This window comes from Macaca nemestrina, chromosome 15 (genome assembly GCF_043159975.1).
Source record: "Macaca nemestrina isolate mMacNem1 chromosome 15, mMacNem.hap1, whole genome shotgun sequence".
NCBI classification, from domain to species: domain Eukaryota; kingdom Metazoa; phylum Chordata; class Mammalia; order Primates; family Cercopithecidae; genus Macaca; species Macaca nemestrina.
The window spans coordinates 100665735-100678274 of record NC_092139.1 but is presented as its reverse complement, the minus strand read 5'-3'; the positions used below and the strand labels follow the sequence as shown (position 1 = coordinate 100678274).

General features: G+C 42.3%; 1 protein-coding gene across 8 annotated transcripts in view; it reads left to right on the top strand.

Annotated features, from left to right (window-relative positions):
• LOC105493997 (synapsin III) overlaps positions 1 to 12540 on the top strand; it is a 550021-nt gene that overhangs the window by 45940 nt on the left and 491541 nt on the right. For 6 of the 8 annotated variants that reach the window (XM_011762037.2, XM_011762038.3, XM_011762041.3 and 3 more), the window contains exon 2: positions 6263 to 6735. In XM_011762037.2, the coding sequence (XP_011760339.1) occupies positions 6425 to 6735 (311 nt within the window). In that variant the 5' untranslated portion in view covers positions 6263 to 6424. The remainder of the gene's footprint in view (positions 1 to 6262; positions 6736 to 12540) is intronic. The other 2 variants (XM_024796611.2, XM_071080478.1) reach the window with 1 other exon arrangement.

Below are 12540 nucleotides of genomic sequence, written 5' to 3'. Positions count from 1 at the left end.
AAGTAATATTTGCAGAGCATTACACCCAACAACTGCAAAATACGTGTTCTTTCCAAGTGCATCTGGAACATTCATCAAGATAGACTATATTGAACCATACAATTAATCTTTTTTTTTTTTTTTTTTTTTTTTTTGAGATGGAGTCTCGCTCTGTCCCCTATCCTGGAGTGCAGTGGCGCACTGTTGGCTCACTGCAAGCTCTGCTTCTCAGGTTCACACCATTCTCCTGCCTCAGCCTCCCCAGTAACTGGGACTACAGGCGCCCGCCACCATGCCTGGCTAATATTTTTGTATTTTTAGTAGAGACAGGGCTTCACTGTGTTAGCCAGGGTGGTCTTGATCTCCTGACTTCGTGATCCGCCCTCTCAGCCTCCCAAAGTGCTAGGATTACAGGCGTGAGCCACCGGACCCGGCAAAATTAATCTTAATGAATGGCAAAGATTTAAAACCTTATAGACTATGTTCATGAATCACAAATGATTTATATTAAAAGCATTAACACGACAATAATTAAAAAGCACTGAAATCTGAAAATTAAATGCATGTTTTAGTAATACATGGGTCAGAAAATTATAAGGGATATACAGAATAATGTGAAATGAATGATAATGAAAATTCAACATGTGAGAATTTCTGGGAAGGAAGCACATTGCTTTAAATACTTTTATTGGTGGAAAAAAGGGTTTAAAATTAATGATCTGTGTTCCCAGCTCAAGACTCTAGAAAACAGAACAGCAAATTAAACTTAAACCAAAAGTAAGGAGAAGAAAGTAAGTAATAAAAAACAGAAATAAGTGAAATGGAAAACAAACAATGGAGAAGTTGAAAAGGCTGCAAGTTGGTGCCCTGAAAGAGTAATACAATTTATAAATTCTTAGCAACATGGATCAGTCAAAAAGAGAGAAAAAGCAAATTACCAATATCAGGAATATCAGGAGGAATCATAAGATCCTACAGAAAGGATATATTATGAACAACTTTATTGCCAGTAAGTATCACAACCAAGATGAAATGGACAAAATGCTCGAAATCCCATATTGTCAAAATTGAGATAAAAAGAAAAACAAAAGATGAATAGCTTTATAAAGGAGATTCAATTCATCATTAAAAACTTTCCCACAAAGAAAAACCAACCCCAGATGGTTTCACTGTTGAATTCTGCCAATAATTTAAGAAAAAAACCCACAATATTACACAGACTCTTTCAGAAAATAGAAAAGGAGGGACTATTTCCCAATCTATTTTGTGAGGTTAACATTACACTGATACCAAAACCTAGCAAAGACATTGCCAAAAAATAAAACTACAGACCAATGTTTTTGTCATGAACATAGACAAAAAAATAGCAAAATGTTAACAGATTGAATCCACCAGTATATAAAAAGGGTAATACACTATCATCAAGTGGGATTTATCCCAGGAATGCAAGTTTGGTTTAACATTTAAAAATCAATCAATGTAATTTACCACATTGTTAAGCAAATAAATGGTTTCAAAAACACATAATCCTCTCAATACATTTAGTAAATCACTTGGCAAATTCAACTCCCATTCATGATAAGAACTCTCATCCAAATAATAATAAAGGGAACTGCCTGAATCTAGTAATTTACCAAAAAACCTACAGTTAACACCACATTAATGGTGAGATACTGAGTGTTTTTCCCCTAAGATTAGGAACAAAGTAAGGTGTGTGTTTTCATGATTTCTGTTCAATATTGGAGGCCCTAGCTAGGACAATCAGATAAGGGAAATTAGTAAAAGTCATTTAGATTGGAAAGAAAGAAGTAAAGATATCTCGCTTTGTAGATTACGTGATTATTTAAGTAGAAAGTATTAAGGAATCTATAAACAACTAGTAGCAACAACACTTGAATTTAGCATGTCGATATATTGAAAATAATATTATACTGGCAGCAAACAAATGGAAAGTGAAACTTAGAAAACAGTGTCATTTTAAAAACATGCAAAAAACCCCCAAACAAAGTAGGATAAATTTAGCAAAGTGTATGCAAGATCTCTATATTGAAAATCACGAAAAACTTTCTGAATATAGTAGTCCACTGTGTTCATAAAGCAGAAAAACCAATATTGTTCAGTGACAATTCTGCTCAGTCTGTGCAATCTTGAACAATATTCCAACAGACTTTTTCATAAAAGTTGATTTTAAAATGCATATGAAAATAAGACCTAAGATACTTAAGACAATCTTAAGACAGAAAATTTAGGTGGGAGGACTCACTTTACCTGATTTTAAAACTTTCTGGAAAGCCATAGCAATCAATAAATATAAGAATAGATCAATGGAGTGTATTAAACAGTCCAGAAGTAGACCCACACATATACAGCCAATTGGTGCCAACAAGGCCACCAAAGCAATTCAATGGGAGAAAAATACTTTCATAAATGGTGCTGGCAACCTGGATAAATGAACGGGGGTGAAAAGGAACTTCATACTCTACTTCATATCACTCAAAAATCAAGTTTAGATGGATCCCCGACCTCAATAGAAAAGGTAGAACTATAAAGCTTCTATAAGATGTTACAGAACGGTATGACTGTGATCTTGGGGTAGGCAGATTTTTTTTTCTATCGTTTTTTGAGATGGAGTTTCGCTCATGTCCAGGCTGGAGTGCAATGGCGCGACCCTGGCTCACTGCAACCTGCACCTCCTGGGTTCAAGTGATTCTCCTGTCTCAGCCTCCCAAGTAGCTGGGATTACAGGCATGCGCCACCATGCCTGGCTAATTTTGTATTTTTAGTAGAGATGGGTTTCGCCATGTTGGTCAGTCTGGTCTTAAACACCCGACCTCAGGTGATCCATCCACTTCAGCCTCCCAAAGTGCTGGGATTGCAGGTGTGAGCCCCCACACCCGGCCTGGCAGAGATTTTTAAGAACAGATACAGGAACACCATAAATGAAAAATTTGATAAATTCGGTTTCATAAAAATAAAAGTTTCTGACCGGGCACAGTGACTCATGCCTGTAATCCCAGCACTTTGGGAGGCCGAGGTGGGCGGATCAACTGAGGTTGGGAGTTCACAACCAGTCTGACCAACATGGAGAAACCCCATCTCTACTAAAAATACAAAAGTAGCCAGGTCTGGTGGTGCATGCCTGTAATGCCAGCTACTCGGGAGGCTGAGGCAGGAGAATCGCTTGAACCCAGGAGACAGAGTTTGTGGTGAGCTGAGATCGTGCCATTGCACTCCAGCCTGGGCAACAAGAGCAAAACTCGGTCTGAAACAAAAAAATAAAAATAAAAATAATAAAAATAAAAGTTTCTGTTTATCAAAACATCTGCAGATATGTATAATAGACTTTATATATGTATATATATTTATATTACATACATATATATATGTGTGTGTTTAGATACATATATATGAAAGAATATGTAAAGTATTCCCAATACCAGTGTGATCTCATCCTATGGTATGATTTTTTTTCTTATTGGGATGCTTTTATCTCAAATAATTCACTTTTTTAAGAGTTGTTTTATTCTGCCATACTTCTGCTCATGAAGGAAATGAAGTAGCAAGCCACAGAATGGTAGAAGATGTTTAGAATGTACGTGTCTGGCAAAGGACTTGTATCTAGAATATATAAAGAACTCCTACAAATCAAAAATAAAAAGATAAACAACTTGCCTTTTAGAAGTGGGCCAAAGATTTGAATAGATACTCCACAAAAGAAGATATGTCACTGGCCAGTAAACCTGTGAAACTTGTTCAGTCTCATTAAATATCAGGCAAAATAAATTTAAAACACAATAAGGTACTGTGCTACACCCACTAGAACGGGTAAGATGAAAAAGACAACAACCAAATGTGAGAAAGGATGTGGAGGAACGGGAATTCTCAAATGGGGTGTGCAAAATCAAACAACCACTATGGGAAACTTTTTGACAGTTTCTTATTAAGTTAGACATACACTTACCCCGTGACCCAACAAATTAACTCCTGGGTATTTCCTCAAAGAAAAGATCTACTTCTCAATCTGTCTATCCATCCATCCATTCATCATCTATCTCTCTCCACAAAAAGACTTAAATAAAAATTTCTTGCAGCAATTTATTCATAATTCCTGAAAACTGGAAACATTTCAAATTTTATTTTTCTTTTCTTTTTCCTTTCTTTTTCTTTTGTCTCTCTCTCTCTTTTTTTTTTTGAGACAAAGTCTCACTCTGTCACCCAGGCTGGAGTGCAGTGGCGTAATTTTGGCTCACTGCAACCTCCACCTCCTGGGTACGAGCGATTCTCATGCCTCAGCCTCCCAAGTAGCTGGGCGTACAGGTGCACACCACCACACCCAGCCTTTTTTTTTTTTTTTTTTTAAATTATTTTTATTTTTAGTAGAGAGGGGGTTTTGCCGTGTTGGCCAGGCTGGTCTCAAACTCCTGGCTTCAGGTGATCTGCTGAAGCTTCCCAAAGTTCTGGGATTCCAGGTGTGAGCCACCATGCCTGACCTCAAATTTTCATCAACAGGAGAACAGAGTAGCAATTTGTGGTTTATCCATCCATTAGAATGATATTCAGCGATTTTAAAAATAGAATGACTGCTATACAACATATTGCATCTAAGAACCATTGAGGGAAGCAGTTATTAACAAAAGCATAATATATTTGATTACATTTATATGAAGCTCAAGAACAGATAAAATTAATAAATGGTGACATGCATCAGAAGAGTTTGCCTATTGGGGGTATGGATGGACTACAGGGGCACAAAAGAACTTTCTGAGGTAATAGAAATATAATAAACATTATACCAGTATATATATTTATCAAAACTCAAGTATATACCTAAGAACTGTGCATTTCAATCTTAAGTAAATTTTACTACAATAAAAATACTGGCTGGGCACAGTGACTCACGCCTGTGATCCCAGCACTTTGGGAGGCCAAAGCAGGCAGATTACTTGAGGCCAGGAGTTTGAGACCAGCCTGGCCAACATGATGAAACCTCATCTCTACTAAAAATACAATAATTAGCTGGGTGTGGTGGTAGGTGCGTATAATCCCAGCTACTTGGGAGGCTGAGGCAGGAGAATCTCTCGAATCTGGGAGGTAGAGGTTGCAGTGAACCAAGATCATGCCGCTGCACTCCAGCATGGCTGACAAAGTGAGACCCTGTTTCAAAAAAAAAAATGTATATAATAATCTTAACAAAAAATATAAAGTCTAATGGTTTAAATACTCATTGTTCTCAGTGGGATGTTTTGATCTCAAATGAACAGTGTGGGTTGTTTTTCACTTATGTTATTCTGTTTAGAAAAGCAATGGATGTGTATATTATCTGCTTCTGCTGACATAACAAAATACCATAGGCTGGGTGGGTTAAACAACAGATACTTATTTCTCACAGTTCTGGAGGCTGGGAAGTCCAAGGTCAGGGTGTCACCTCTGCCTGGTTCTGGTGAGGGCCCTCTCCTAGTTTGCAGATGGCTGCCTTTTACCTTCGCTTTCACATAGTGCAGGGAAAGCAAGCTCTCTGGCATCCTTTCTTATAAGGGCTGTGCTTCCATTGCGTGGGGCACACCCTAATGACCCCACTAACCATAATTACCTCCCAAAGGGCTCAATTCCAAAGCATCATATTCAGCATTATCTTCAACATATAAGTTTGGTAAGGTGGGGGGCAGGCCAGTCCAAAATAATAAGCATTCTAAAAAATTTGAAAAATATAAGTAAGTGGAAAGAAAAAGAAAAAAAGGCATGTACTTGGATTACCAAAATATAATCACTGTTAACACTTTGATTTCTTTTATTTCCAAAGTTTTGTTCTTTCAACTTGTACATCTTTGTAGTCATTTGGTTCCTATAATTTTGAATCATTATCTTTTAAATTTGTCATTAAAACATGAAATTGTTTCTGTTACCAAAATCCCTCCTTCAAGACACCTTTAAAAATAGCCACAAAAGGTTCATTGAGTAACTGTGCTGTAGTTGACTTATTCGTTAAACTGTGGTTGAATGTTGAGATACTTCCCAGTATTTTGCTAGTGTAAATAACCTGTGATTAACATATTTGTGCATGAAGCTTTTTCTGTAACTTAGAATCTTTCTTTGCAATGTAATTCCAGAAAATGGAAACTGTAGGCTAAAAAGCTATCCTCCTAATACATGTAGCCAAATTCCTTTCCAGAAGGATGTCCTAATTTACACTGCCACCTGCAGTGGGGCAGGAAAATGCTGTATCTGTTTGCTTTTAAGGGGGTGGAGGTCATTTCCACTTATGTATTTGTTGGCTTATTTCCAGCAGGTAAACAAAGGCAGCTAAAGCTGACTGCTGGTTGTGCAAAATCCCCCTGGCTCTTCTGGCGGAAGTCCTACCACTCCCTGTACCTGGCAGCAGCCTGTCCTCTGGGCCTCACCTACACACGTCCGGGTAGGAGCCAGTCATCTCCATCCATCCACAGCCATGAATTTCCTCCGGCGACGTCTCTCTGACAGCAGCTTCGTGACCAACCTGCCTAATGGCTATATGACGGACCTGCAGCGCCCAGATAGCTCCACCAGCTCACCTGCTTCCCCGGCCATGGAGAGGAGGCACCCCCAGCCCCTGGCTGCCTCCTTCTCCTCTCCAGGATCCAGCCTTTTTAGCTCCCTCTCCAGTGCCATGAAGCAGGCCCCTCAGGCCACCTCAGGACTGATGGAGCCTCCAGGTCCCTCCACGCCCATTGTTCAAAGACCCAGGATCCTGTTGGTGATTGATGATGCCCATACAGACTGGTAAGCAGGAATTTGCAAGTTCTACTGCCTTCTGGGGCAAGAGAGGAGTGGGGATTATCTCATCTCTTGGGGAAATAGAAGGGGAGTGCTATGAGAGGCTCAGGTGCTATCAGAGCCTGGCTGGAGAGAAGGAAACTAACATGTACCAAGTGGCTGCTGCATGCTAGGCCCACAGCACCTACTCAGTGCCACTTTCTCTTCTAACAGCTTTATATTTACGGGTCCACAGTCTCTTGCCTGCAAATCCCAAATCCAACACACTCTGGAAACTAGAAAATATTTTGCAATTCTTTTGGTAGCAAAGCCTAATCTGCAGGAAAGTGAGGCTGTAATTATACTAAGTGTGTTTGTTCATATGATTTGCTGCAAGCATCTGAATGTGTTTGATATGGAGCATAGTTCAGAGCCTGCTAGAAGTGTTGTATAAAATATGGTATATTCACCATATTACCTTCCTAAAAATGGAAAACTTTTAAAATCTGAAATACATCTGGTGGTACTTGCCAGATTAACCTGTCAGCCTCAGCCACCCTCCTTCCATAAAATGAGCTTATTATGAGGATAAAAGAAAGCAATACAAGTCCACAGTCCTTATCCCAGACCCTTGGGATCAGAGTGCCTGAGTGTACATCTCAGCTCTTCCAGATACTGGCAGTCTGGCTCCAGAGCCTGTCTTCTGAACACCAAAGGTGGGCAGAAGTGACCACTGCCAGCCTCTTCTCAGGCAGTGCCCCCTAGCTGGTAAGTTCCCCAGTGGCAGAGACCTGACACCTGTGTCAAGATCACTGTAGCAGTGATTCACCAGGTAGTTTACTGAGCACTGATTCGGTGCCAGGCATAGCTGAGATGCATGGGTATAGTGGGGAACAGGCTCCTGCTTATGTGGAGCTGCATTTGGAGAGTAAGTCTCTATCCCAGCTGTTAGGTACTCAGAGGTGATAAATGTTATCAGTCTAGCTGGAGACATAGAAATTGCAGTTCAGGCCGGGTGCGGTGGCTCACGCCTGTAATCCCAGCATTTTGGGAGGCCGAGGCGGGCGGATCATGAGGTCAGGAGATCGAGACCATCCTGGCTAACATGGTGAAACCCCGTCTCTACTAAAAATACAAAAAATTAGCCAGGCATGGTGGTGGGCGCTTGTAGTCCCAGCTACGTGGGAGGCTGAGGCAGGAGAATGGTGTGAACCCGGGAGGCAGAGCTTGCAGTGAGCCGAGATTGCGCCACTGCACTCCAGCCCGGGAGACAGCGAGACTCTGTCTCAAAAAAAAGAAATTGCAGATCAGGGGGTAAGCCCAAACATGGAGATGGAAGCATTGCATCCAGAGCAGAGGAATACATGGATGGGAACCAGAAATGTCTGACAGTGGACACGTGCATGGCCTTTGGGATGGAGAACAGGGTTGCATGTGCGTGTCTCCAAAGGTGACCACGTAGTAGGTGTATTAGTCTGTTCTCATACTGCCTAAAGAACTGCCTGAGACTGGGTAATTAATAAAAGAAAGTGGTTTAATTGACTCACAGTTCCACATGGCTGGGGAGGCCTCACGAAACTTACAATCATAGTGGAAGGCACCTCTTCACAGGGTGGCAGAAGAGAGAATGAATGAGTGCCAAGCGAAGGGGGAAGCCCCTTATGAAATGATCAGCTCTTGTGAGAACTCACTCACTGCCATGAGAACACCAACATGGGGGTAACCGCTCCCGGGATTCAAATTACCTCCCTCTGGATCCCTCCCATCACACATGGGGATTATGGGAACTACAATTCAAGATGAAATTTGGGTGGGTACACAGCCAAACCATATCATTCCACCCCGGCCACTCCCAAATCTCACATTTCAAAACGCAATCATGCCTTCCTAACAGTTCCCCAAAGTCTTATTCCAGCATTAACCCAAAAGTCCAAGTCCAAAATCTCACCTGAGACAAGGCAAATCCCTTCCTCTTAGAAGCCTGTAAAATCAAAAGCAAGTTAGTTACTTCCTAGATCCAATGGAGGTATAGGCATTGGGTAAATAAACGCATTCCAAATGGGAGAAATTGGCCAAATCAAAGGGGCTACAGGCCCCATGCAAATCTGAAATCTAGTGAGGCAGTAATTAAATCCTAAAGCTCTGAAATAATCTCCATTGACTCCATGTCTCACATCCACGTAATACTGACACAAGAGGTGGGCTCCCTCGACCTTGGATAGTTCCATCCCTATAGCTTTGCAGGGTACAGCTCCCACTCCCAGCTGCTTTCACAGGCTGGCATTGCGTGTCTTTTCTAGGCTCACAGTGTGAGCTGTCAGTGGATCTACGATTCTGGGGTCTGGAGTACAGTGGCCCTCTTCTCACAGCTCCACTAGGCAGTGCCCTAGTAGGGACTCTGTGTGAGGGCTCCAACCCCACATTTCCCTTCCCCACTGCCCTACCAGAGGTTCTCAATGAGGGCCCCACCGCTGCAGCAAACTTCTGGCTGGACACTCAAGTGTTTCCATATATCCTCTGAAATCTAGGCAGAGGTTCCCAAACCTGAGTACTTGATTTCTATGCATCTGCAGGGCCAGCACCACGTGGAAGCTGCCAAGGCTTGGGGCTTGTACCCTCTGAAGCAACAGCCTCAGCTGTACCTTGACCTCTTTTAGCCAAGCTGAAGTGGCTGGGACATAGGCAGCAAGTCTTGAGACTGCACACAGGAGCGGGGGCCCTGGACCCAGCTCATGAAACCATTCTTCCCTCCTAGACCTTCTGGCATGTGATTGGAGGGGCTGCCTGCAAGGTCTCTGACATGCCCTAGAGACATTTTCCCCATTGTCTTGGTGATAAACATTTGGCTCCTTGTTACTTCTGCAAATTTCTGCAGTGGGCTTGAATTTCTTCCCAGCAAATGGATTTTTCTTTTCTATCACATTGTCAGGCTGCAGGTTTTTCAAACTTTATGCTCTGCTTCCTCTTGAATGTTTTGCTGCTTAGAAATTTCTTCTGCCAGATACCCTAAATCATCTCTCTCAAGTTCAAAGTTCCACAGATCTCTAGGGCAGGGGCAAAATGCTGCCAGTCTCTTTGCATAGCAAGAGCTACCTTTACTCCAGTTCCCAACAAGTTTTTCATCTCCATCTGAGACCACCTCAACCTGGACTTCATTATCCATATCACTATCAGAATTTTGGTCAAAACCATTCAACAAGTCTCTAGGAAGTTTCAAACTTTCCCATGTCTGCCTGTCTTCTGAGCCCTCCAAGCCTCTAGAAAGTTCCAAACTTTCCCATATTTTCCTGTCTTCTTCTGAGCCCTCCAAACTGTTCCAGCCTCTACCTGTCATCCAGTTCCAAAGTCAGTTACACATTTTTGGGTATCTTTACAGAAGCATCCCACTCTCTGGGGTACCAATTTGCTTTATTAGTCCATTCTCACACTGCTATAAATAACTACCTGAGAGTGGGTAATTTATAAAGGAAAACAGGTTTAATTGACTCACAGTTCCACATGGCTGGGGAGGCCTCAGGAAACTTACAATCATGGTAGAAGCCACCTCTTCACAGGGCAGCAGGAGAGAGAATGAATGAGTGCCAAGTGAAGGGGAAAGCCCCTTATAAAACCATCAGCTCTTGTGAGAACTCATTGTCACAAGAGCAGCAGCTTGGGGGTAACTGCCTCCATGATTCAGTTACCTCCCACTAAGTCCCTCCCACAACACATGGAGATTATGGGAACTACAATTTAAGATGAGATTTGGGTGGGTACACAGTCAAACTGTATCAGTAGGTACCAAGTAGCATGTATTAACTGAATAAATGAATGTATCCCATTCATTAAATGTGCCAGATGCTCTGTTAGTCCAATGTGTATGTATATACGCACATTCACTCCTTGAGACATTAACAGGTTGGGAATGATTAAACCTATGCCTCGCTATTTATAGTTTTGTGTTTTTGGGTTTTTTTTGAGATGGAGTCTCGCTCTGTTGTCCAGGCTGGAGTGCAGTTTCACGATCTCAGCTTACTGCAACCTCCACCTCCCGGGTTCAAGTGATTCTCCTGCCTCAGCCTCCCGACTAGCTGGGACTACAGGCAGCCACCACCACGCCCGGGTAATTTTTTTGTATTTTTAGTAGAGACGAGGTTTCACCATGTTAGCCAGGAGGTTCTTGATCTCCTGACCTTGTGATCCGCCCACCTCGGCCTCCCAAAGTGCTGGGATTACATGCGTGAGCCACTGCACCTGGTGCTCTTTATAGCTTTTAATGCATACTCTATATAAAGTCAACATTAAAGTATGTTCAGCAGATTCAGACGTCAGTCTCCACTTTCCCGCTCAGAAATTGCTTCTTCTTAACTGGAGTGGTCGTGTGAATCACCTGTGTTCCAATCCCATGTGAATCATCTTAGGTGTTGCTGCTTGCTTAAGGGCATTTATCATGAAACTTTGTTTGTCTCTGCTTATGTGTTTATGTAAAGCATCACTATTAGGCTCTGAGCTTAGGGGTTGATATCTGCCGGGGTGTTGCTTTTAGGCCCTCTGCCCTGAACAATGCCTATCTGCTTGGTAGTCAGAATGCCTACATGGCCCTTGAAGTTTTCTATCTCTCTTGAACCCAACATTTGACTTTGATTTTGAGTGTTCTCTGCTGGCTGTGTTATCCCTGGCTCAGCTGTTTGTCAGGGAAGTTACATCTTTGCGTGGAGGTTGATCTTAATAAATGGCAGTACGGTGCAGTGGTTAAGAATACAGACATCAGAGCTAGGCTATCTGGGTTCAAATTCCATCTCTACTCTGAAGTAACTATATAACCTTTGTAAGTTACTGCACCTAAATGGGAATAATGATAGTACCTATGTCGTAGAGTTAATATATGTAAGTGGAGTTAAGATCTGAGTTAGTGTAACAGTGCATAGGATGTGCCTGGTAGACAGTAAGTACTGCATAAGTGTGTATTATTATTGCAGACTATCATGATCCTTCCTGTGCAACATTAATCATCTTAACAGTAGCCCCTTGTAGGCATGCCTGTTTAATTTCTTCATGCCAAATATGCTGGGCAGTCAGGATTAGGATTTATCCCATTGTACTATTTATTTAACCCGTTCGTCTGTTGGTTACTCTTCCCGTGAGTCCTAGGTGATAAAGTTGGGTCTTATTAATCTCTGTCCCTCCAGTGTCCATGTGGTGTATAGTAGGGTAGGGAAATAGTGAATGAGGTTGAAATGCAATGAATGGCCTCCGCCATAACATTTAAATTTTGATTTTGCTGTTCAGTCTGTCTAATCCATAGGAAGGACCAGTGAGTGAATTTTAGGCTATGTGCATGGCGGGGGACACAGCTTTGGTCAGAGGAATTTTTCCCAATGTATTTCAATCATACGTCCTATGCCCACACTTTAATTAGGACTTGACAATCTTAGGTTTATGGTGTTCTTGCCCCTCAGTGGGTGAAAAAGGGGAGAAGAAACTAAGATTCATTAACTCACCTGGCAGTTGGCTCTGCAATTATTAGACGTTTGTGACAGAGACTTCCTACTGCCAACATACCAGCTTCCCCTACAGAACTCCATCCTAGATTTTTCATGAACTTGTTAACCTCTCTGAATCTCAATACCTTCCTGGCTTTCTCCAAATTGATGCTGGCTGCCTTAGAGTCTCAGTCCTGCCCTGAAGAATCCTGGAAAAATGCCTGTCCCCTGCCACCAGGAGCGGCCAGCAGGTGGCGGGGCAGCTCCGCATTGCCTGGGCGGTTCTGCAGAGCCTCCATGCCTCTGGGTCAGCCCCCTCTCCAGCCCCTCGTGCACTGTGTGAGTGGTCTCCCAGGGGAGGAAGTGGTTA